General features: G+C 46.5%; 1 protein-coding gene across 3 annotated transcripts; it reads left to right on the forward strand.

The window, feature by feature from the left end:
- The first annotated feature begins 16545 nt into the window (after positions 1-16545).
- Positions 16546-23783, forward strand: IRF2BP2 (interferon regulatory factor 2 binding protein 2). Of its 3 annotated transcripts, XR_013824334.1 has the most exons (3): positions 16546-17741; positions 18352-20026; positions 23323-23783. XR_013824334.1 is itself a non-coding variant. In XM_079900554.1 (2 exons), the coding sequence occupies exons 1-2, from the start codon at positions 16679-16681 to the stop codon at positions 19065-19067; spliced, it is 1779 nt and encodes a 592-aa protein (XP_079756680.1). In that variant the 5' UTR covers positions 16546-16678; the 3' UTR covers positions 19068-20083. The 3 variants fall into 3 exon arrangements, 2 of the variants coding, with proteins under 2 accessions (XP_079756680.1, XP_079756681.1); XM_079900554.1 differs by lacking the exon at positions 23323-23783 and having other exon boundaries at positions 18352-20083; XM_079900555.1 differs by lacking the exon at positions 23323-23783 and having other exon boundaries at positions 16546-17693; positions 18352-20083.
- The last annotated feature ends 782 nt before the right edge of the window (positions 23784-24565 follow it).

Here is a 24565-nt window from a genome sequence, read left to right on the forward strand (position 1 = left end):
CACAAAACTCAGACAAATAGCACACACAACATAGTCAAGAAATCCCCTGCCACATATATAACTAAGAGCTAAATTCTAGAACACTGTCTACAAGTTCCCTGGGGGTGCAGAGGAAAGAGACCAGTGATCATGGATGGACCTGGGGCTACGTGGATGGGGACGTGGCCTGAGCTTTGAAAGCTGAATTTGGCTGGGACAGGTAGTGAGGGGATATCTAAGGTGACTGTGCCCGGGACACAGTATTCCCCTGAACTATGGAATGAATGGAAGTGTGTGAACAAAAGACAAAGACAGCAAACACGGTTCGTGGGAGGGTGGAGAGAGTCTTTCACTGTTGCCTTTGGTGGGCATCGTTGCCAGAATGGAGGAGTCCACCTGAGCGGGGCCTTAAAACCTAGGGAAGCAGTTCGGGTTGAAGTCACATGTAGACGGTGAACAAAAGCAATGAAATGGATGAGGCCTCTGAGGGATCAGCAGAAACAGGAAAAAAATGAGAAAAACAAAGTCTTGGGCAATGTATACATGAAAATATTCCAGGAATACCTATTATAAATTCATGAACCTAAACAAAATCAGTTGTCATTACTAGGGGGTGCGTTATGACTTTCGTAGTTCCTGGAAATGCTGTGGGCATTTTTGCCTTTGTGGGCCCCTTCCTCCATTACCAAAAAAAAAAAAAAAAAAAAAAACCATAAAAAAATTATATCCTACAACTGCAGTGGTACAAAGATAAATATAATCTAGACTGGATTAATTATTCTACATCCACTATTGTTATATTATTTTCTCCCTTCTGATTTTAAAAGAAATTAAGATTATAGCACAGGAAACTCTACCCAATATTCTATAATAACCTATATAGGAAAAGAATCTGAAAAAGAATGGATATATGTACATGTATAACTGAATCACTTTGCCGTACACCTGAAACTAACACAACATTGTAAATCAACTAGACTCCAGGACGTCCCTGGTGGCGCACTTGTTAAGAATCTGCCTGCCAATGCAGGGGACACGGGTTCGAGCCCTGGTCCGGGAAGATCCGCGGAGCAACGAAGCCCGGGTGCCACAACTACTGAGCCTCCGCTCTAGAGCCGGAGAGCCACAAGTACTGAGCCCGTGTGCCACAACCACCGAAGACCGTGCACCTAGAGCCCGTGCTGGGCACCAGGAGAAGCCACCACAATGAAGAGTAGCCCCCGCTCACCGCAACTGGAGAAAGCCCGTGCGCAGCAACGAAGACCCAACGCAGCCAAAAATAAATAAATTAATTAATTTAAAAAAATAGTAAATCAACTAGACTCCAATATAAAATAAAAAATTAAATTAAAAAAAGAAATTAAGATTAAAATATTTTCTTGGGTCCCTAAAAGTGTCATGAACCCTATTGTGCCTAATGATGTGAATAATCCAAAATAATGGGCAATTTTTAAAAAAATCATGCACAGTTGACTTCAGAAAATGTGTGTGTGGCTTTAAGGGGCGGTTGGCCTCTTTTTGTTTTTTTAAGTTATAAGCTATTATTTCAATTAACCTTGATTCTCATAGATACATAGCCTTTTTTTCCATTGAAATCACACTGCACTGAACTTTGTGGCTGCAGGGATTCAGGGTGAGGTTGAACCAATAGTTATCATACTTTACTGTGTTTGAGACAGAAACTTTATTTTGTAAATGCATATTCTGGGGTTCTTCCTCTCAGAGAATACGATTTCCTTTTACATCCCAAGGCATCTTGTACATCCCAAGAGCAGTTGTTTTCAGAAGAGTTGTGTGTGGTTTTGATGTTTGGGGGCTTAATTCTTAAGACTGTTTTCCGAATAAAGTAAAATTTAGGCCTTAAAAATGTCCCCCATCAAAAAAAAAAAAATTGGGAACTTGAAAAGTGTTCAGTTTAACTATGAACAATTTCAAGTCTCAGATGAAGAAAAGGATGGATACCAAGTCAGGCGATCTTGAAGGGTTTACTTCACGGTAGCAGAGGTTCCAGGAAGAGCAGCAAGGGCTCCGACACGAAGGGACAGAGATGAGGAAGTCCTTGAATGTGGCAGTTCAAGGCAGTGCTACAACGTTTATTGAGCATCTACTGTGTGCTGAGTACTGAAACCTCCAGCCTGGAGGAAAGTGGTTGGCGGGGAGTGAGCAGAGAACAGATAAAACACACATGCATGGGGACTTCTTAAGTTCTTAACTTCTTTAAGTTCAGCAGGTCCAGGATATGACTTTAAGAGCCAAAAGTGAGAAAAAAATTCAAGGAGAGTTAGTGGTAGATGACTCAGAACGGATTAGAGATAAGAGTTTCTTAGAGATGGTCAAAATGAGGTCATTGGCAGCTTGGGTGATAACTGCTTCCTGGAGTGGTGGGTGTGGAGGGATGCTGAGTAGCAGCCGTTGTTCCTCAAGTAATATCCTGAAGTCACAGGAGGTAGAAGGAGGAGGAAGGAGGTAGAGAACTGCTTGGTTTTAGAACAGGCGCCTGCCTCAGCCTAGTCTGGAAACACCTGACATGACAAAAGCCAGTGTTGATGGGGCTGTGCTGTGTGCCTTACACTGTTCAAGTATTTTCATGTCATTTAATCCTCCTGTCAACCTCTGCAGAAAGTACTGTTCTTATACCCATTTCACAGGCAAGGAAACTGAGGCACAGAGAGTTTAAGTAACTTGCCTAGGATCACACAGCTGGTAAAAGTGGCAGAACCAGAATAAGAGCCCTGGCTCTCTGCCTCCAGGCCCCACACTCCTAACCGCTGGGTGATATTTACCCATACCGAGTGGTCTCTGGACATATCAGTAAATCTCACATTCATTTGTCACTTGGTTTTGTTGCTGTTGCCATTATATCAATTTACGGAAGCAAGCGAAGTACAGAAAAGCAATTTGCCTGTGTTCACATAGTAATATGGCAGCAGAGAGAGAACTGGCACCCACCGCGGAGCATGAGTTATTCTCCCATGACTTAAATCTCAGAGTGGCTGGAGACAGGGATTTAGAGATCTTAGCACTGTGTGAAACAGAGCCAGGCAGCCATGGGGAAGCTGGGACTCTGCATCCGTTAAAAGAACAAACATTTAGCTAGTCTCCAATGCATACCTATCTCGGCATTCCCGATGCCCCGCGAAGAGGAAAGCTTGACTTGAGAAGAAATGACTTTGTTTTCTCTCTCTGGATATTTAGAAAATGCTGGAGTTTCAAAGCTTTTCCCCATTAGGCCCAGGTAGTCTCCCCCGCTTTTTCGAGATGGATGGAAAGCTCATTCTGAACCAACAACATACTACCTAACATTATTTTTAAAGTATATATTTTAATAATATACCAATAATATATACAAATAATATATAATAATATAGTAATATACTAATAATGTATGCATATATATTTTTATACATATATATATATACACATATATATACACACACACAAACACACTGGGCATCTTTGTTTTTGCTTTGAGCTCCTAAGAGGAAAAACACAACCTAAGCATAAAGGGCTGTAATTTCCTTCTTTTTTATTCTAAGTTAATGACATCGCTTTATCAGCTTGGAGTGTGTGTAACTGACCTATTGGCCTTTCTGTGTCCGGTAATGAAACGACGTGCTTTGGAAACGTGTGTACATGAACAAAGAGGAAACTGGAATGGTAATTGTCATAATGATTGGGTAATAAAATTAGGCCCTGATTTTTGTGACTACAGTCGTTGCTGCTTCTACAATTGCCACAGCATAAGGAAAATGGTGGGGAAACATCCATCAGAGAACTTGAAAGGAGACACTTATTATCTGTCGAAGAAAAATCGTGGTGTCAGCTTTGGCTACGTTATGGATGCCAGAGTTGAGGATTACAAGAGGTACACATGTCTACCTTTCCAATACCATCCGTGGGCATCTTTAAAAAGTATGTGTCGGTTACATTTTATTTTATTTATTTATTTATTTATTGCTATACGCGGGCCTCTCACCGTTGTGGCCTCTCCCGTCGCGGAGCACAGGCTCCGGACGCACAGGCTCAGCGGCCATGGCTCACGGGCCCAGCCGCTCCGCGGCATGTGGGATCTTCCCGGACCGGGGCACGAACCCGTGTCCCCTGCATCGGCAGGCAGACTCTCAACCACTGCGCCACCAGGGAAAACCCGGTTACATTTTTTAAGACCTAATACTATGTAAGTATTCTAGAGGAACTTACTATTTTTTTTTTTTACAATCCTGTAAATTACAGACTTTATAAAGTGTTTTTCTTTTTTAAATAATTCTGAATGATCACCTCTTAATTTTTCTCTGTAAGGGATACAGCATTCCATATAGAATGTTTTTAAAGCTCAGTAACAGACATGAATGGTTATTAGCAAGAAGAGATGATTATTGTGGAGAATTAACATGGAAAATCAAGTATTCCTTTCCATTGTTTTGGAAATGACATTGGGCAGGGAAGGACTGCTGTAAAACGTCAAGGCTGTGCCTTTACCTGTGCCCTTTACCTCAGCTCCTCATGGGGTCCTGGTCTGAAACTCAGACTGCCTGGGTTTGCTCCTGAGGTTACTCTATGTCACTGCAGCTCAAAAATGCGCTGAGCTCATGTGTGGTTAAGATGCGAATTTACCACAGTCGTTTTCCCTTCTGACCTACCTATTATAAAACAGTCTACAGTGATTTGCAAACTTTGTTTCCTTTCAGGCAGGCACCATGAGCTGCACATCTCCTGGGCTCCACTGGGGGGGGGGGGGGGGGGCGGGGCGGGTGGAAGGTCGGGAACTGGCGTGGAATCCTGGCCTCAGAGTTGGGCTGGGAGATGATGCCATCCTGCATGCACCATCCCAAGGAGCGGTCCAGGTACATTGGAGACAGTCCTAGAAGTAAGAACATCCTTCATGCTTGGTAAGATCTTGGGTTGTAATGGCTGCCTTGAGCCTCCAGACGTTTTCTGTAAAGCTCCCGGTCCTGAAGCACTCTTTCCGCCTCGACTGCCATATGTTTTTCCAGCTGGACCTCTCTACCAGTCTTCCACTCTCCAGAAAGTTCTCATTCATGCAACCCAAGGGTAGCTCAGTGGCTTTTCTGAGGACAGCTGGAAGTGTCAGCAGGAGTCCTGGCCACAAGGAAACATCAAGCTACCTGAGCTTGTAGATGAAGGTCTCAAATTGGGCGTCTGTGCCCTCAGATGCTGCACTTTCCCTTACTCCGTTTAAATTTGGAGAAATGTAAATAAACATATTTAAATATGTGAAACTGGATAAGAAAAACATTCTTATTAGCATGCGCTTTCTGTGATTCAGAGCTCCTCACCAAACCCAACAGCAGGGAAATTAAAGCAGTTTTTGCTGGAAGACTAGAATCCACCCCCTTATTTACTCTGATTAGCCAGTGACCTCGGGACCTTGTTTTCCATTGTTCATCTTCTATTCACCTGGGGCACTGGGGATGTTTTCGCTTTTCCAGATGCTGTTTCTCAGATTGGTTGACACAATGATTGGAGTTACAACTCTCTGATACCCTTTGGAGTTCTGGCCGATGGGCCAAGGTTCACTTTTCCTAATTCTAACCAAGTAGTTTGTTCTTTGTAATTCAGACTTGGTTGCTGCACTGTTGGTTATTTTTCCTTTCAGTGAATTTAGAATTCAGTTCCTCATCCTCAAAAGCCCTAACTGGAAAGGAAACCGGTCACACATTCTCTGTGGCAAACTCTCCTTGGAAAACGCTCACGAGGAATTGGGCTGTACGTACAAAGCTCTTACTTGATTGACATATTTATATTTGATTTACAGTAGAAACTGAGCCCACTTCCATATTTTAATAGTGTCCTCGTTACTTGCTAGTAAGTCTTCGACTACACTTCCCACTACCCCTCACCCCTAACTCATTGCCCCCTTCTCCGCACTACCGTTTTTTCCAGCCATCCCTCTGTTGGTACTTGTGTACTTTGAAATCTTTTCACACTACAAAATCTGCAGGGGCAAACATGATGCCTTGGATAACGCAGAGAGGTCTTAGAACAACCCAGCAGCAGAAAATCCAAAACCCTGACAGTATTAGTCTGGGGAGACCAATTATATTCAGGGATTGCTATGAAACTGTGCAATCTGAATCAGTATTTTTCAAAAGCAGGCAAGAGAAAGCAATATTATGAGGAAATCACACTGATTTTCACTTTCTTTCTGGTTTGTTGGTTTCACGAAATGCTTAAACAAGAATATAATTACAATATTTCTAAACCGATTGTGTAACTGCTCTGAAGCTTAACAGTATACCTCCCAACCCTCACGATAATAGAGGTGGCATATATCTGGTAGGTTACCCATTAAACGACTGTGACAGATCGTATTTCTGGTTAATTGTTAGTTCCTGATGACCTTAGGCTTTGCCTGTGTGTTTAATAACACCATCTGCTGTCTAGGGCAGCAACACTACCTTTTAACATGAGGATTACTGTTCTTACTTCGTAAACAAAAGTGCTCGATCGGAGGTGTTGAAGTTCTACCACAGAATTATTTAAATCATACTACCCATGGAAAGCTTAAAAAAAGAAACTGACTTTCTTGCCTATGCTAGCTCTATTGGCTTCACCTAAAATGTCATAATTTATATACCATAATAAAAGCGTAAAAGAGATTTACAGGTTGTTTTCTTGGTCTGCAAAATGAAGTAGTTTAAAAGAAATCTGACTCTGTTATGCCTGTCCTGTTTGTCTTTTTCCAGGCTAGTTTCTCACTGCATATCTCTGGGAAATGTCCCAATAAAACATACAATTAAAAAAGAATTCTCACGAAGTGGAATGAGATGACTTTTTTTTTTTTAACTTTTTTTTTGGCTGTGTTGGGTCTTCGTTGCTACGTGCAGGCTTTCTCTAGTTGCAGCCAGCGGGGGTTACTCTCCGTTGTGGCGCACGGGCTTAGTTGCTCCGTGGCATGTGGGATCTTCCCGGACCAGGACTTGAATCCGTGTCCCCTGCATTGGCAGGCAGATTCTTAACCACTGCGCCACCAGGGAAGTCCCTTTTTTTTTTTTTTTTGTTAACCATCACCCAAGATCATGCCTCTCTGTTCTGGGGCATGTTGAGAATCCTGCTGGTGTTCAAGAAATAGGAAAACATCTACTACCATGCCGTCTATGATAAGGCAAATATGGACGGGGAGAAATGAACTCTTGGTGGTCAGGGGCGTGGGGAGGGGCAGAGCGTTTAATTTACCCAGGCCCATGCTATACAGTATCTAATTTAGTGCAATTCTCCAATCCATGAATCAGAACTGCCTAAAAATAGAGGCTCTAGGGAACGGGAGAACTGGCTTGCATCTAACTTGTATCTCCTGCCTGCGGAGGGGGGAAGCCGCACCTTTTTGAGGCAGGAGAAGGAAACCCCCCATTGACTTGGTTCATTTATTTATTTGCCCCTTAATCCATTCCCAGCCTTGGTCCAAAAAGGAACTGAGGGGGGTGGAAATCACTGTTTAATTTTACTAGGGAAATTAGAGCTCCTTAAAGGTGAAAACGTCTTCACAGTCACTGTAATTTTTCATTCCTTAACATGGCGACACTTTTAGGAATCAGGAGTGAGCTTTGCAGAATAAAGCATTCTAGGTAGTGTGTGTCTGATGTTTGAACTGACTTTTGTTACGAACTGTGACAAGGCTCAGAGGACTGATCATTATAAGCCCAGAACTCACAACAACCCACAACTTTTGCTAAAGTACGGATACTTCACAGGGTATGGTTTTTGTTTTTGTTTTTTAATTACTTGGAAGAGGAGAGGTTGGCCTGAACACTCACCACGTGAAAATAATCAAGAAGTCATCTGCCAACAGAAAACAACTTCGAAAGTACAGAATGTAGAATTCTGAGCCTAGACCACTTGACAGTATCCCAAAAAGGCATGTCCTGACATGTTTTCAGTGTAAGAGGGCTTCAGCATTCCAGGCTTTTAAAAGAATGTCTCCTGTTACAGCTAAAAGGAGCTGCTTATTCTTTTCCACACTTTGAATTCATGGAATCTGGAAGTCTGATTCTGGAACACTCATTTTAAAATAAATTGAGTCATCTTTACATGAAAAGTAAAGAACCTGGTTTTTGTTCGTGTTTGAAGAATAGTTGAAATGAAAGAACATCTACCCATACACGCTTCCCACCACCCCCATTTTTGAAATACATAGAACTGAAGAAACGTCATTAAGTTTTCATCATCATACCCAAATAAACGAAAGTCATATAGAAAGTCACGAATGTCACATTTCACTATAGTTAGCAAAGTCCCAACAAATTTCAAAACATCAGAATTCCTAGAACTTACTCTCACGGTATCCTTCATAAATTCAGTATAGAGCCAGCAAAGAAGCCACACAGCTATTAATCAGTGGAATCCTGGGTGAGAACACAAAAAACCTCAAAACAAGTTTCCACATTCTGCTGACCTATTCAGCCAAATGCCTGTCAGTGTCTTGAACTGTTTTTTTCTTCTTCTTCTTTTTTCTTTAGCTGTGGCCCTCTTGAGTAATCTGAAAGGCCTGTGGGTAGTATATTCAGTCTTTGCCCATCATATATATGTATGTGTGTGTGTGTGTGTGTGTGTGTGCGTGTGTGTGTGTATAAAATAAGGCAGTCTCTTGTGGAAAGAAATGTTTTCCATAAGCCTTGAGACACTTTAGTTGGGCATATTAATGCTGATACAGACGCTTTTGCCCTGGCGAACTTAAACTAAGTATAGACTGTGCTTTAGACACTCCTAGCCTGGGATCTGAGCCCAAACCAAGCAGCCATCATGTTCTCAGATGACGTGATGATCTGGTAGCCATTTAACCTCACAACTTTATTTGACGGCACAATGCCCCCAAATAATGGGCAGGCACTTGCAGTCGTTTTTCTGCATTGTTTTGTGGTCCCTTATGTGTCAGAAGAACGCTGGGCTTGGGTTTGCCATGTTCTCCTTGTTTCCATTCCCCCCGCCTGCCATATGAAGGGTCAGAGCAGAAACGGCATCAAGTTCTGCTCAAGAAAGCATGGGCCCAGAGGGTCCCACGGATCCGCCTCAGGTCACATGCCAGCTGCTTGAAGAGAACCTATGGTCCCACAGCCATCTCCTGGGCAGATATGTACATGTATGTAAAACAGAACCTGTGAAGGAAATAGAAATAGGAGGTAGCCCACCAGTGGGCTAAAGAAAGAACTGCAGTTTGGGAAACCTGAATTCTAGCTGTTGTTCTACTGTACGTTTCTTTGTCTCAAAGCAAGTTCCTTACTGTGCTGGTACCTCAGTTTACCAATTGAATAAAGTAAACAGACACTGATGTCTTCTTAGTCATAGTTAAGAACGATGAATTGGGGGACTTTCCCTGGCAGTCCAGTGGTTACGACTTTGCCTTCCAATGCAGGGGGGTGTGGGTTCAATCCCTGGTCGGGGACCTAAGATCCCACATGCCTGGCGGCCCAAAACCCAAAACCCAAAACAGAAGCAATACCGTAACAGATTCAATAAAGACTTTAAAAATGGTCCACATCAAAAAAAAAAAGGAAATCTTAAAAAAAAAAAGATGAATTGCTCTGCTAATGCAAATATAGGTAGATAGATAAGATAGAAAGAATAAAAGCGGTCTGAAAAATGTTCACAATCTAGCTACTTCTTAAATGCTAAGAGATTAAAAACTCCTAGGAAGATCACATTTGTTAATTCCCAGGCATGTTTCAGAACCAACTTTATCGCTCAGGAATTTGCTTGGAGAGCGGAGGAGGCCTGCTAGCAAGCCCATCGAAGTTCATTCGTATTTGCATTTTAGCTGTCTGCGACGAGCTTTTTAGTAAACACGCTATATTTAGGCAGTCACTTTAGGAAATCTATTTTTCTATTTCTGTCCACCAGTGGTCTTTTTCTAGGGCTCAGACCTAGGCTATCTGCTCCCATGTATTTGGTTTCCTTCTTCCCGGTATAACTTCAATTCTGAGTGTGAATCTTAATTCTCTCCAAGGGGGTTTTGCACTCCCCTTGGCAAAGAGGTAGTACCATGTGGGCCCAGGAACGGATGTGCCAATGCATACAGACATTCACTCCAATTAATAAATTACAGCCCACAATTAGTCTTTTAAACTTTCCTTCCTTTTTTCCTCCTGCAGGGAGTTCTCTGTATCTCCTTTGTACATAAAACTGACCAAAAAACAAAGTTTGGAGAAAAGTTTATTGTTACTGTTTGGATCTTTAGATATCATTGGACTATCGCCTATACACATAACTATTTTAAATAACATTACTTTGTGTGTGTTTGCTAAAGCACATTAGACCACAGCAAGTCAGTCACCAGCACAGATTATTGAAACCCCATTGGTAAAGGCCACATTTTCCTGCTGATTGGCATTCTTTCCCAAAATATATTTGCATCTTGTCAAGAGAAAGTCAATCTAGTTCATATTGGCTAACTTCTATCTCATAAGAAATACAAACAATAACAATGAAAGCTTATGTGAATAAATTATAATCATTGTGCTTCCTACAGCCCCTTCACAGCGATGAAATTCTATAAAACATCTGACTCCACGGTTGTTTCTTTTCAACGCCTTGTACCACGGTGTATTTACCTGCCTGAGTGCAAAGTAGCCAGAACTGGAGGCCTACAGTAGGAATTAAGTGATTTCATGAGACTTTTCTCTTTGTTTGCAAGGAAATAGGGCATAAAGAATTGGAGGCACAGTATTCCAGTTTGGTGAGTGACCAAACCATTTCCTCACTCAACTAAATCCCAGAACTGAATTTTTTATCCAAACACCTAAGATCAATTTTTAATCTATGGTTCATAAATTCTAAGTTTCACCAGTACAAAATGGTTTGCCATTTAAGAAGTCCCATACGAGGCATGGCGTGGTGGCATCTCTCAACTCTAGGATCACCTGTCCTATGAACTATACTAGAATGTTCTTGTTTCCTATAAATACAGATATAGATAGGCAAATCTTAACACTCTTTTTGTTAACACTCACAAATGTTAACATGCTTCTTCTAGACCTCTAAACTGTGATCACATGTCTTTTTAAAATGCAAAATGTAAACAGAATGTTCGAGACTATATTGTTAGAAAAAAATACTCATACTTGGATTTCAGTTCTGGTACTCACCTTTCATGTTACAATAGGCAAATCACTTAATCTTTCACTGTCTTAGGTTTTTAGCTTCTGAAAAAGGATGACAACAAAATTTATGCTCGAAACAACTTTTCTGAATGTCCATACGAAAACAATAATAAACGCAAAGCTATCACATCATGCTTGACCTTTTAGAACTGGAACATCTATTTTTTTCAGTTCCCTTACTACTGAATGTGTAGTAGGAAAGTTACCTTTTTAAGTAAGCAAGCTAATGAGAGAAAATTTACCATTTTATTCTTTTCAAACATTATCCGAGAGGTTAGTTTGTTATTTTGTCAGGGTCTTCCTACTGATAACGTTTAAAGGATTTCAGCGAGTGTCTTAAATATAAGTTAAACCCGCATCCAGATATTATTCCAGAAAAGTGCATTTCATCATGCTCTTTCCAAAAAGTCAATAGGAGGGTTCTGGCATCGAAGGGCTGTTGAATTCCTTCCAGTTCTCCTCCAAATTTCCTTGCAGACTGAGTGAGCGTGTGACCTCCATCTCTCCTTTGTCTGTATTTTTCACTTAGCTCTTTCAATTCTGACACAGTAAGTAGCTAAGCTACCTCAAGGCCCCAAGTTTTACTCTAAATGGGGACCTGTACCTATGTTCACACATAGGCTGGGGACGAACAGCTTCTGTGTATAATATGTGGATGATTAAGAGCTCCTGTGATTTTATTTGGCCTGACTCTTATACCCTCCACAGAGAGTTTATCTCCTCCACATGCAAAAGCCTTTTTAATATCTGAATGCTTTCTGCACACAGGGTGGGTAGGCTACAGGGAGAGGTCAAACAGAGGGAAAGTATTTCTAAAATAGCATATTTGCAATTTGAAAACCAGTAGGATTGTCTCGTAAAATGCTATTGCTTAGAAGGAAGGCACTCATATCTGTTCCAGAAGGTTCCTGTATGTCGCGACTCTCCGTAGTATGTGTGGATGTATTCATATAAACAAATATGTTCCAATATGTATTTATAACTTTTTCAAAGTGGAAAGCCCTGAATATCACACATGCTCCTGCAGTCTTACTTACTTACTCTTCCAGAAGCCTTACTTCTGGCCAAGTACAAGGAGCCTAGGATGGTAGCCACAGAAATTCGGATGACATGTGGCTGCATTTTTTTTCTCCTCCAAATATGCCAGGGTCAGAGTTTAAGAAGCTTTAGTATGCTTGCAACATCATGCTATTAATAGAAACTGCACTCTGAAGAATGAAGGCTGTGATTCCGCATGTGGATATAGGGTGACGCGTAGGAACTCAGTAGTCCCTAGAAATACCGCGTCCTGGATAGCATCCACACACTGCTGGGGGCACGGGTCGCAGCCCTCCCAGAGCTGCGTGTCCTAGGGGCAGAGTTCCATCAAGGTCCTCTGCTAAGAACCATTTCTTTTTTTTTTTTTTTTGCGGTACGCGGGCCTCTTACTGCTGTGGCCTCTCCTGTTGCGGAGAACAGGCTCCGGACGCTCAGGCTCAGCGGCCATGGCTCACGGGCCCAGCCGCTCCGCGGCATGTGGGATCTTCCCGGACCGGGGCACGAACCCGTGTCCCCTGCATCGGCAGGCGGACTCTCAGCCACTGCGCCACCAGGGAAGCCCAAGAACCATTTCTTTACGCTGCCCTGTCGAGTGCCAGTACGGGGCTGTGGTGTGTTAACAAGAGCATGTCAACTGGAGTAAGCTCGGGGGACCAGATTCAGATTTTAGATGTTTAATGCTCACACAGGGGAAACCCATGTAAACCTCAGTGAGGGGGTCAGATTTGTTCCACCCACTGAGCTCCTGCTTAGAACTGCTCCCTTTGGTTTACCTTCCAATCGCTTCCCTTATGCCAGCTTTTGAGAATATCCTACTGAATGGCTTTCCTTTTGCTTCTTCACCGAGATTTTCTCTTTTCTTTCTTTCTTTTTTTTTTTCAGTCTTAAGAAATTCGAGCTGGAAAAGACTGTTGCTTCTTCCAGTCTCAGCAGGAGTGTTCCCCACAGAATATTTCTTAAGACAAATTGCATTTCTGCAGTGTTCTGGTTAAAAGCCAACTTCAATCCACTGCCCCACCAACACTTCACGGGGCATCTGCCTGCCTGTCCACGCGTGAACGTGTAGGAGCACACTGCAGCCAACCCGGTAACCTTGACTCGGAGTGGCAAAGAGGATCATAGTTCCCTTTTGAGAGGACCCGGAGCCTTTTAAGCAAGAGGGCAGAGTCTACGTGACTAAAACATACCAACTTCCTCTTTCATAAGTCATCACATGATGAACTACAATTACAATTCCTGCCTTGTCTCTGCGAATTGCAGACGCATTGCCTCACCCTAGAAACCCTGCTCCTGTGTGTGCAGCAGGCGGCTCTAACTGCTGCAGCAGCCGCTTTGGAAGGGATCCAACTCCAGTCTGTGCCGGGAGGGAGGGCAGTGGGTGGAAGACGAAAACAAAGCTCTGTTTACTTAGCATACATCGATAAAGCTGCTTCAGAGCAACATGAAAGGCCAGGCAGCATGAAAGACTTCTGATACAATATAAGGAATTGCTGCTCTGGATCCAGGGCCAGCCTTAACCCTCTTGACCCCGGATCCTTTTATGGCAAAAGAAACCAGAACTAAAACAGCCTTTCCATTTTCTAGCGGGCATTTCGTTAGGGAAGTTACAACAACTGAGTTTCGACATTGAACTGGTAGTGTAAAATAAAAAGGAAATGCTCTTCACTTGGAGAAGAAAAGCTGTGTTCTACAAAAATCCTTACTTAGTACCTCTCGAGGCAGAATTTGGATCTCGGTGTTTCTATTTGGGAGGGAGCCACAGGCTTTCCCACGAGGGTATTACGGTGCCTGCTCGCAGGCAGATGAGTAAAACTAGGCCGTGGCTCTAACCCCGAGTTGTTTTCTTTTAATATTTCCACCCCTGCCTAGGGGGGCCATTTCTTGGGGGTGTTGAGACGGCGCATCTCTTGCAGCACAGAGACTGGGCTTCATCCCCTTTAGGCAGTGGCCTAGTAGGTGAAGTCACATGCTAGAATGAGCGGCTCAGGGCCTCCAAGGAGAGTGACAGGTCCTGAGAGAGATGCGCAACAGCAGGGACCAGGTGTGACCAAATCCACTGGCACCAGCTGCTGGGGACCGGGGTCCCATTCTCCCAGCTAGGAGAGGGTGGGGCAGGATTGTAATTGCAGGGCAATATCCGGGAACAGATGGGGAGACCTTTAGGGCAGGCGCACCTTCTCTGGAAATCCCCATGAGAAGTCATTCAGGCTTCGCCTGCAAAAACATTTTGGTGTGGCATTACGTTTTCTGTGCCACTTTCGAACAGGTTTTTCCATGTGCTTTAAGCAGCTGCTCCGCTGTTTCTCTAGGGCTGTTCTTCCTCTTCCTTGAGGTTAATCCTTTGAAGCACCCTGGCATTTTCAATAGCAGCGACTAGAGAGAAACGTCAGCAGGATTTTTTTCCTCTCTCGCTACCTACCAATCCAGTTGTAGGAAAGATAATATAATTAGTACCCTGTTCTTCCCACACTTAACCAGCTCTCTCCAGTCTCAGGGAGAGATGTGGGCCTGTTTTCCAACAAAGGAAGCTCCGGAGGCCGCCCTTCCAGAGCTGAAGTGTAGAAGTCCCAACTGAGAGTGACTAAGCTCGCGTCTATTAGTAAGACTAACGACCAGCCAAAAGTGATTTACCATAACACACGCCAGCTCCTCCTCCCGATAAAAGTGTGAAACTCAAGTGCTCACTTCACTTGGGCACAGTGTACGGCTGCCAACGGTGGCAGAGCGCGGCGGGCCTGGCCGGCTCCGCGGCCACACCTCGACTTCGGGCCAGGCGGCTCTGCACCCACCCAAGCCCAGCCTGGGCTGCGCGGTGGGCGCCAGGCCGCCCCTGCCCCACGGCCAGGCCGAGGAAGCCCGCGAACGGCCGGGGCCCCGCAACCCCCGCCGGCCAGCCAGCGGCTCAGCCCCACGGTGGGCGCGGACCGCACAGTGGCTCGTGCCCGCGCCCAGCGCCGCCTCGAGTCCGAGGTTGGCCCCGGGGGCGGGGCCTGGAGCCCCAGTGTCGCGGGCAGGGGGGCGGAGCCTGCGCGGTGACGCGACCGCGCGGGCCGCTGACCCTGGATCCCTGGAATGTGCATTCGTTCAATGGGGCCGCCAGTGCCAGCGGCGCCGAGTCACGTCCGCGCGGAGCGTGCGCACTCGGAGACGGCGGCGCACGCGGCCGCGGCCCCGCGCCCACGTCACGCGCCCGCCGCGCGGACCTGAGCCGGGCAGCAGGGACCCTCGCGCGGCAGGGCGGGTCGAGGGCCGAGGGGAAGACTCGGTGTTTGCGAGGGCCCAATCGCGCGGCGCTCCCGCTCCCGCTCCCTCCCGGAAAGGCTCCGGGAAACGGCGAGCGGACGCGGTCCTACGCTGGCGGGCACACACCCTTCTCTTAGGAAAACTTCAGGGAACCGGCGGCGCCTGTGTCCTTCCCAAGACACATGCGAGTGTAAAAGCCCTTATCGAAGAGTTCAAATAAATAAAGCTCCGTAAAAAATGTGAACCACGCTTGATTTAAAAGCCCCTATGCGAGAGATTACAGACAAAACCAAGTTACAAAGTGGCCTGTTTTTCAAAACATGAGTTTTAGCACGGTTTGTCCCAAACGGAACTGAAGGGGGGGGAACTCGGCCCGAAGAGTCGAGGTAGCCGAGCGGGTGGAGGAAGGCAAGCCCTGCCAGCCACGCGTTCACGTCGGGGACACGGGCCGCGGCACTGCCTGGCGGGCAGGCGGGCGCCGCAGAGCCGGCTCTCCCGGCAGCGCTCGATCTCCGGCGGGGGGAGGGGGAGGGCGCGGGGGAGGGCGGGCGCGCGCGCGAGGGGAGGGGGCCCGCGCAGGCGCCTTGCGAGGCTGTCGAAGAATCAAGTCTGTAGAAGTGGAGCGGCCGCGGCGGCAGCAGCAGCAGCGACGGCGGCGGCGGAGCTGAGGCGGGTTGGGCGCTGACGCGGGCGCTGGAGAGCGGCGACGCCAGGAGCTGTGAGAGAGCAGCGGAGCGACCCGTGGCCCGCGCCGCGCCCGAGCTCCGCGCCGCCCGGCCGCCGCCGCCGCCCCGGCGCGGCATGCCCCGCCGCTCGGGCTGAGCCTGCCCCGGCGGCCGCCCCCCGCCCCCCGCCCCCCCGGCCTCCCCGCCCCCCGCCCCGCACTTCGAGCCGGCCGCCGCCGCGACCTGCTGCGCTCCCCCGCGCCCGCGCGGCCCGTGTTCGCCCCGGTCTGGAGGCCCGCCGCGGCCCCGGCCGAGCCGCAGCCGCAGCGCCCGCCGCGCCGCGCCGCCCCGCCGTCCGCCCGCGCCCGCGCAGGTCGGGGGGACGTGCTGCCGCGGCTGCAGCCCCTCGCCCAGCGCCCGCCGCCCCTCGTGCACCGGGGGCGCTGCGCGGGCGCCGAGCCTTCGCGGGCTTTGCCGCCGCCGCCTGTGCGGCCGCCGCCGCCGCCGCCGCCGCCGCTGGTGGGAGAGACGCGGGGTTGGGGGGGGAGGAGGGCGCGCGTGGTGCCGGCGGGGAGCGGCGGCGCCCCCCCCTCCTCCTCCTCCGCCTCCTCCTCCTCCGGCGCCGCGGGCTCCTCGGACATGGCCGCGGCGGTGGCGGTGGCGGCCGCGTCCCGGCGGCAGTCGTGCTACCTGTGTGACCTGCCCCGCATGCCTTGGGCCATGATCTGGGACTTCACTGAGCCCGTGTGCCGTGGCTGCGTCAACTACGAGGGCGCCGACCGCGTCGAGTTCGTCATCGAGACGGCGCGGCAGCTCAAGCGGGCACACGGCTGCTTCCCGGAGGGCCGCTCCCCGCCCGGCGCCGCGGCCCCGGCCGCCGCCAAGCCGCCGCCTCTCTCGGCCAAGGACCTCCTCCTGCAGCAGCAGCAGCAACAGCCGCCGCCGCTCGGCCACGGCGGCCCCGAGGCCGCCCCGCGCGCCCCGCAGGCCCTGGAGCGCTACCCCCTGGCGGCCGCCGCGGCCGAGCGGCCTCCGCGCCTGGGCTCCGACTTTGGCGGTAGCCGCCCGGCCGCGAGCCTGGCCCAGCCGCCGACGCCGCAGCCGCCGCCCGTGAACGGCATCCTGGTGCCCAACGGCTTCTCCAAGCTGGAGGAGCCGCCCGAGCTGAACCGCCAGAGCCCGAACCCGCGGCGCGGCCACGCCGTGCCGCCCACCCTGGTGCCGCTCATGAACGGCTCGGCCACGCCGCTGCCCGCTGCGCTCGGCCTGGGCGGCCGCGCCGCCGCCTCGCTGGCCGCCGTGTCCGGGGCCGCGGCCACCGGCCTGGGCTCGGCGCAGCCCGCCGAACTAGGCGCCCACAAGCGGCCGGCGTCCGTGTCGAGCGGCGCGGCCGCGGAGCACGAGCAGCGCGAGGCGGCGGCTAAGGAGAAGCAGCCGCCGGCGGGCTCGCACCGCGGCCCGGCCGACAGCCTGTCCTCGGGGGCCGGGGCGGCCGATCTGGGCACCGAGGGCGCGGGCAAAGGCCGCGGGCCCGGCGAGCAGGACTGGGTCAACCGGCCCAAGACCGTGCGAGACACGCTGCTGGCGCTGCACCAGCACGGCCACTCGGGGCCCTTCGAGAGCAAGTTTAAGAAGGAGCCGGCCCTGACTGCAGGCAGGTTGTTGGGTTTCGAGGCCAACGGGGCCAACGGGTCTAAAGCAGGTAGGGGCGGCTGTGGAGTGAGGGGGTCTAGGGGCGAGTCGGGGACGGAGAGCCAAGGAGGGGTGCTCTTCCCATTCGCCGTTCTCCCCCGGCCCAGAAACAACAAACACCCAACTTCCTGATCTGCCCGAGGCGGAACCAGTGCTTAGTGGCAACGTGTTCCTGTGCTGAAGCAGCATAACAGAGATGAGTCAGACGGGCTGATAGGCAGCGACACAGGGCTTTCCTTTCCTAGCACATTCCTGGATGCGAGCAGGAGGGCACCAGTCACCTTTTAACCTGTGTGTGCGTGGCGCGGGGGTGGGGGGACGTTAACCGTCAGGTGCACAGTGCAGTCTGGGGACAGGCAGGCCTGTGGGAAAACAGCGCTGTCGGGGCCATTTTCTGTGGCTTTTTTTTTTTTTTAAACTGCTAGGCTGCCTCAGAGCCCCGTCAGTCTAAGTGGTTTAAGTTGCACGTGCTCTTGAAACTCTTATGAGTTTTTAGGTACCAGCTTTTAGAGAAGAGAAATTCTTCGGGGAGTTTTGTTATGTGTTAGAAAAAAAAGATCCTTTTCAGTGTACGTCCATTTACGTCCGTTTTTTTCCCTCTTATGTCTTTGTTCTTCCAGTTGCAAGAACAGCAAGGAAAAGGAAGCCTTCTCCAGAACCAGAAGGTGAAGTCGGGCCCCCTAAGATCAATGGAGAGGCACAGCCGTGGCTGTCCACGTCCACAGAAGGGCTCAAGATCCCCATTACTCCTACATCCTCTTTTGTGTCTCCACCTCCCCCCACTGCCTCACCTCATTCCAACCGGACCACACCGCCTGAAGCGGCCCAGAACGGCCAGTCCCCCATGGCAGCCCTAATCTTGGTAGCAGACAATGCGGGGGGTAGTCATGCCTCAAAAGATGCCAACCAGGTGCACTCCACCACCAGGAGGAACAGCTGCAGCCCACCCTCTCCGTCCTCTATGAACCAGAGAAGGCTGGGCCCCCGAGAGGTGGGGGGCCAGGGGGCAGGCAGCACAGGAGGACTGGAGCCAGTGCACCCCGCCAGCCTCCCGGACTCCTCGCTGGCGGCCAGCGCCCCGCTGTGCTGCACCCTCTGCCACGAGCGGCTGGAGGACACCCACTTTGTGCAGTGCCCGTCGGTCCCTTCGCACAAGTTCTGCTTCCCTTGCTCCAGACAAAGCATCAAACAGCAGGGAGCCAGTGGCGAGGTCTATTGTCCCAGTGGGGAAAAATGCCCCCTTGTGGGCTCCAATGTCCCCTGGGCCTTCATGCAAGGGGAAATTGCAACCATCCTTGCTGGAGATGTGAAAGTGAAAAAAGAGAGAGACTCGTGACTTTCCGGTTTCAGAAAAACCCAATGATTACCCTTAACTAAAACTGCTTGAATTGTGTATATATCTTCACATATATATATATCCAAGACAAGGGAAATGTAGACTTCATAAACATGGCTGTATAATTTTGATTTTTTTGAATACATTGTGTTTCTATTTTTTTTTTTGACGACAAAAGGTATGTACTTATAAAAGCATTTTTTCTTTTGTTAACGTTATTAGCATATATCTGTGCTTTATTATCCTGGTGACAGTTACCGTTCAATGTAGGCTGTGACTTGCGCTGCTTTTTTAGAGCACTTGGCAAATCAGAAACGCTTCTAGCTGTATTTGTATGCACTTATTTTAAAAAGAAAAAAAAAAGCCAAATACATTTTCTGACGTCGTAAGATTGCCTTACTGTCTGTTATTCCTTATTGCTGGCCCCTTTCTCAGGCTGGAGGCCAAGTGGTGGAGAAGGAACGGAAATGAGCGAAAGGGGCACTGTTGTGAAGTGGGCATATGCCACGGGGAAATGTCACCAAGTTTCCCCCCAAACGTTGTCCTTTGAGAGTAACAGGAAGCCGATTTTGAATCTTTCTCGCGTTTGGATTTTGTTCTTAAAGTTCAGTTGTTGGGCTGTTGATGACTGCCTGAGAGTTGCTGCTGAGAGATTTTCAGGACTGGGGGTGGGGGGGATTTTTTTTGTTTGTTTTAAGGCAAAGTTGACCACTGTTCACTGCCCATGTGATCAGTTGTAAGATTACAATGCTGCATGCTAGTCGGTTGCATAATACACAATCCAGTGACTCAAGGCAGTGATAACGGATGGTGGTGAGGACAAGTGGCACTGCCATCTTTGCGTGGAGCCTGGCTCTGCAGCGCCACTTGATCTTTCGAAACACCCTGGAGCACTCCTGTCTGTCGTTGGCTGTGGTCGTTTTCCTTTGAAGAGAGTCGAAAGAGACGTTACAGTCCAGGTGAACTTGGAGATTGTGGGATTGGTTTCGTTTCTGTTTTGTGTTTTGTTGTTTTATCATTTACCTGTAGCCCCATTGCTGTTGATATGATCACCTACACCCTGTTTGTAGTGAGTGCTAAATACAGTATGGTACAATGACAGTAACAGCGCAGGGTGCTGCCAGGACTGCCCGTGGGCATATCAGTGACAGCCCAAATGGGGGTGGAGGAAACCTGTAATTTCCTTCTTACATGTGTTTGAAATACCAAGTGAATAATACTGTTCTTCTGGACAAACATGATAAACTGGCGAAAATTAAAGAAAGGGTTTTACATAATAGACAGGCCCCACTTCTCAAACTATTTTTAGAAACGTTTTGTAAACTAATTTCTTTTGATTACTGTTTTGCATCAGTAAAGTGAGATTTTTTAAACCAATAAATCATCAGTTATTAGAAATAGTTGTCTCACAGTGATACTGGTTTTTCTTCTGTGCTGTTATGATTTAACATTGACAGGAACACTACTCTAAATCCTTTCATGTTCAGGTGTTTGTAACTTGGCCCTCTAATTAGGCTGAATCATTGGCTTCGAGGTCTACTACAACTTCTGTGTATCGTTCCCAAGCGAGCTTTTATTTTAATTTGAAAATATAGATTGTTACCCACTTTGGATCCTTCTTCAGTTATGTTTTTGTGTTTCATTTTTAAATTGCTCAAATATTTTTTAATGGTCGAGTTATTAACACTTGAAAATCAGATACTGCACCAAATACAGTATTTCTTTCATGGTGTTTTTAATGAGCGCACCTATTAATGCTGTGCAAATTCCTGTTACCCGTCATTGTTATACTGCAAACAGACTTGCATGATTAACCAGTTTGTTGTTACACTTTTTTTTTTAATTGGAGTATCTGTGACTCAGAGCAGACTGGGTTCTCTTATGTAAATGCACACGTGCAGAAACACAGTCAATCTTACATGCCCATAAAGACATTTGTAAAGAATTCAGCTTATTATGGTCTGTTGTATAAATGCGTATCTAGGCACTTTATTATAAACTGGAATTTGACCTCATAGACGTTACAAGTTGATCAGTCATTTGACCTAATTTGTGGTAGCTATCTGTATGTTTTGCATTCTTAATACAGATAAGCTTTCCAAAAAGATTAGTAAAGAACCATCCTGCTGTTTTGAATAAGTCTATCCAGCTGTGGAAAAGACCACCTATGGTATCTCTGTGCTGCTGTTTTAAGGGAGAAATTTAAACAGCGTTAAAGGGCCGTGTGTTGTTTACTCCTATTAAAAAATGAGAGTCCGACTGGCCCTTGGGTGGCCTTCGTTAGAAGGCTTGCAGCTGGGAAGTGTTGATATGGGTTATATCTCTGGCATTCTCTTAAGTTGAACAGTTAACACTGGGACATGGGTTTGATCCTTTGTTGTACCTGATGACAGTGCAGAGATTCTCCACAGCTGGATAAGATGTCAGAAAGCTACTTACTGTACATGGGCAGTATCAGATTTCAAATCCTAATATTTCAGCTGTGCTTTTAATACTCAGAATATTAGGGGATGGGGTGTTGAAGCTTTCACTTTTTTGCTTTAACAATTTATAGAATTTAACAGATGTACTGTCTTTCATGTGGCCTCACGTTAAAAGTTATGAGAACGTACACATGGTTTACAACTTTTACTAGATACCTTTCCTTGGCCACCAAGTATTTTAAAAGTGTGCCACCTTTTAACCTTTACTTTTTTTTTTTTAAGTTGAAGGTGATACTTTTTCTATATATGATGAAACTCATGTCAACTGAAGTGAGTGTAATCTCAGATATCAACATTATTCTATTTTAAAATCACGCTATGGAAATATCACCTGCATTCTGTCATTTGTCAGATTTACAGTACCTTTTTTTTCCTTTAACTTTTAGCATTAAATAAAAATAAAATTGGGAGCACTGAACATTTTCTGAGGCCTTTTTTAATTGTTGAAAGTAAGCTTAGAGTGGCTGTTTTAATCACTAGTGGCAATGAGACCAAAGGATGTGTGGGTTTGGGGTTGAGGCTTGACTGGAACGGCAGGAGAATAGCAGGAGATAAAAAGACATGGAACAAAAAGGCAACTGATGGAAGGGAAAAAAAAGTGCTAGGGACTGGGGAAAGGGCAACTGGATAGGGGAAGCAGATAACGAGAAGAGCTGAACAAAGTACAGCCAGAAAGCACTTGTTTACTTTTCAACTTGCAGTCCAGCCAGCCATTCTGCAATAGTAGATTGGAAGGGGAAGATAGTGACGACATTGAAAAGACTGTCAAGACACGGAGCTGCCCTTTGGAAAGCCGTGGAATAAAACAGCCATGTTGGGCCAGAGGAAATGCACTGAAGACAAAAGAGAGAAAAAAAAAAAAAGCCTACCTTTTGGAAAGCTTTGGAATAAAAGTCAGAGCCAAAGCCATGTGTGAGCTTCATTGAAGCCCTGAAACCTTAAATTTATAAACGCAGATAAAAGGTGGAATGCACTGAGATCCTTTTTCAAACTCCTGTCTGCTATCACGTAGGAAGAAATTTCCTGGTTGTTTGCAGCTCTTTCTCTTCTTGTTGATCAGTGGCTTGGCAGACTTCTCTATGAAAGGAACTTGTGAAACTTATAGTTTTAAGATAAAGGTACACATAGACTTACTAGGTGTTTTAAATTAAACAGCAAGAGTTTATGCGTAGTTGAATGTATTTTCATTAGAGGTGGCCCAGTAACTTGGGGAGCCCATCACTGTATATAGTTTAATGATTTTTGAATTAGCCTGTTTAAGGCAGTTTTCAGGAAACAGTGTCCTTAGTAAGTTATTTATAGACGATAATACACATGATGTTTCATTCAATAATTAGCTTAAAAGAAATGTTAAACTCTTAGTCTTAAAGATGCTAAATTTTATTTTTAGTGAAATTTAAACTAGTGCAGCTTGCAGAAGTCATTTTTAAAATTTCAAAGTAAACTTTAATGATTGCATTCAGTTTTCAGTTAAAAAAAACCAAACAAACCAGACCCTTGATGTGGCAGATGTCTTTGTTTATTCCCCAAAGCTGGGAAAAAGTTGAAGGGAAAACACGGAGCTCCTTTTAATTCCTAGACTTTCAAGTCCCTCTTTACTCAAAGTTGTTTTGCATTTGATTTATAGATGGTTTTATTTGGTTAGTGAAGAGTAAAATGTTTCTCTTCCTGATTCCAAAGTGTATACGTGGAATCATTCAGAAAAATGTTCAGTCGTGTGTAGGCCACTGGAAGTACTGAGTCACCCTCATTTGCTTGCCTTTTCTTCATAGGGAACAGTGAGAAGACACGCCTTTCCTCTGTCACAGACCAAGGGCAGCGGCACCAATGAATGGGATACAGATTCACCTGCTGCATCATCTGGGGTTCTAGAAATGGAGTGTGTGTGTGTGCGTGTGTGTGTGCGCGTGTGTGCGCGCGCGCGCAGTTTAACTCTTTCAGTGCCACTGGTTAGGCCTCTGACAGCAATAGTATTGATTACAATACAATTGGTTACAACTAAATAAAAATTATGGGTGTGACTTCCCAGGTTGTCAACTACCTAGATGCCTTGTTGCTGTTTCTGTTGACAGCCTGCATTTTCCTCAGAAGTTAGGAACCCCTCACAGTAATTTAAAAGGCACAAAAATATACAGAAAGTCAATTTGTAAATTACTTAAGAGGTTGGAAGATAGAAAATGACTGGATTTACGGATTATATGTGGATTTCTCTATTAATCCCAGATAAACCCATAATTAGGGATATCCACACTATCCTAATTTACCATTAACAGAACCATTTATACTCAGTTTAACAGTGAAATTTGTTTTAACTCATCAGTTGTTAACTGGCTCCTTCCCCATGTCAATACAGCTTAAAATGCTTGATTTTAAAATACGTTTGTTAATTTGAGGTGTAACTTACTGTTTTTTTTAATTATAGAATATGAACTCTACATCCCCACTGGTCTTTATCACAACATAAGGGGCTGAGCAAAAGAAAACAATCCATGCAAGCCACAGGAAAAGTATTTTAGGGCAAAAAGTATACCATAGGCAAATCATTTAGACATTGGGTCTTAAAGCTGGTCTTTCAATCTGAAAAACGATGGGGTAAAGTTTCCTTAATAGAACCCCATCTTATTAGAACGGTATAAACAGTTTCTACTATAATACAATCTTAAACATTGCTTTAAAAAAAATGTAGAATAGCCCTTTAAAACTAAAAATCATAGTATAGCAAGTCTTCTGTGCACGTAAAACTTATCACAAAAGTCAGCCTTGAAAATCTTCTAGGAGATGAATTTTCTCCTAGGTCAGATAAAGTCTGGAGACTAGACTACGGGATTCCTAGTTTCACTTGCAAGCATCAGTGCACAGGTTGATCTCATCCTTTGAATGAGCTTTAGAAACTGTATTGCATAATCTATAAAGAACCTCTTCCAGAAGCCCTTGATGCTCAGATAAGACATCCTATATAGAGTAATATGTCACATTTCAATATTTCTAAATATAGTTTATATTTTGGGGAAAATG

Source organism: Stenella coeruleoalba (assembly GCF_951394435.1).
Source record: "Stenella coeruleoalba genome assembly, chromosome: 16".
In the NCBI taxonomy this organism is placed as follows: Eukaryota; Metazoa; Chordata; class Mammalia; order Artiodactyla; family Delphinidae; genus Stenella; species Stenella coeruleoalba.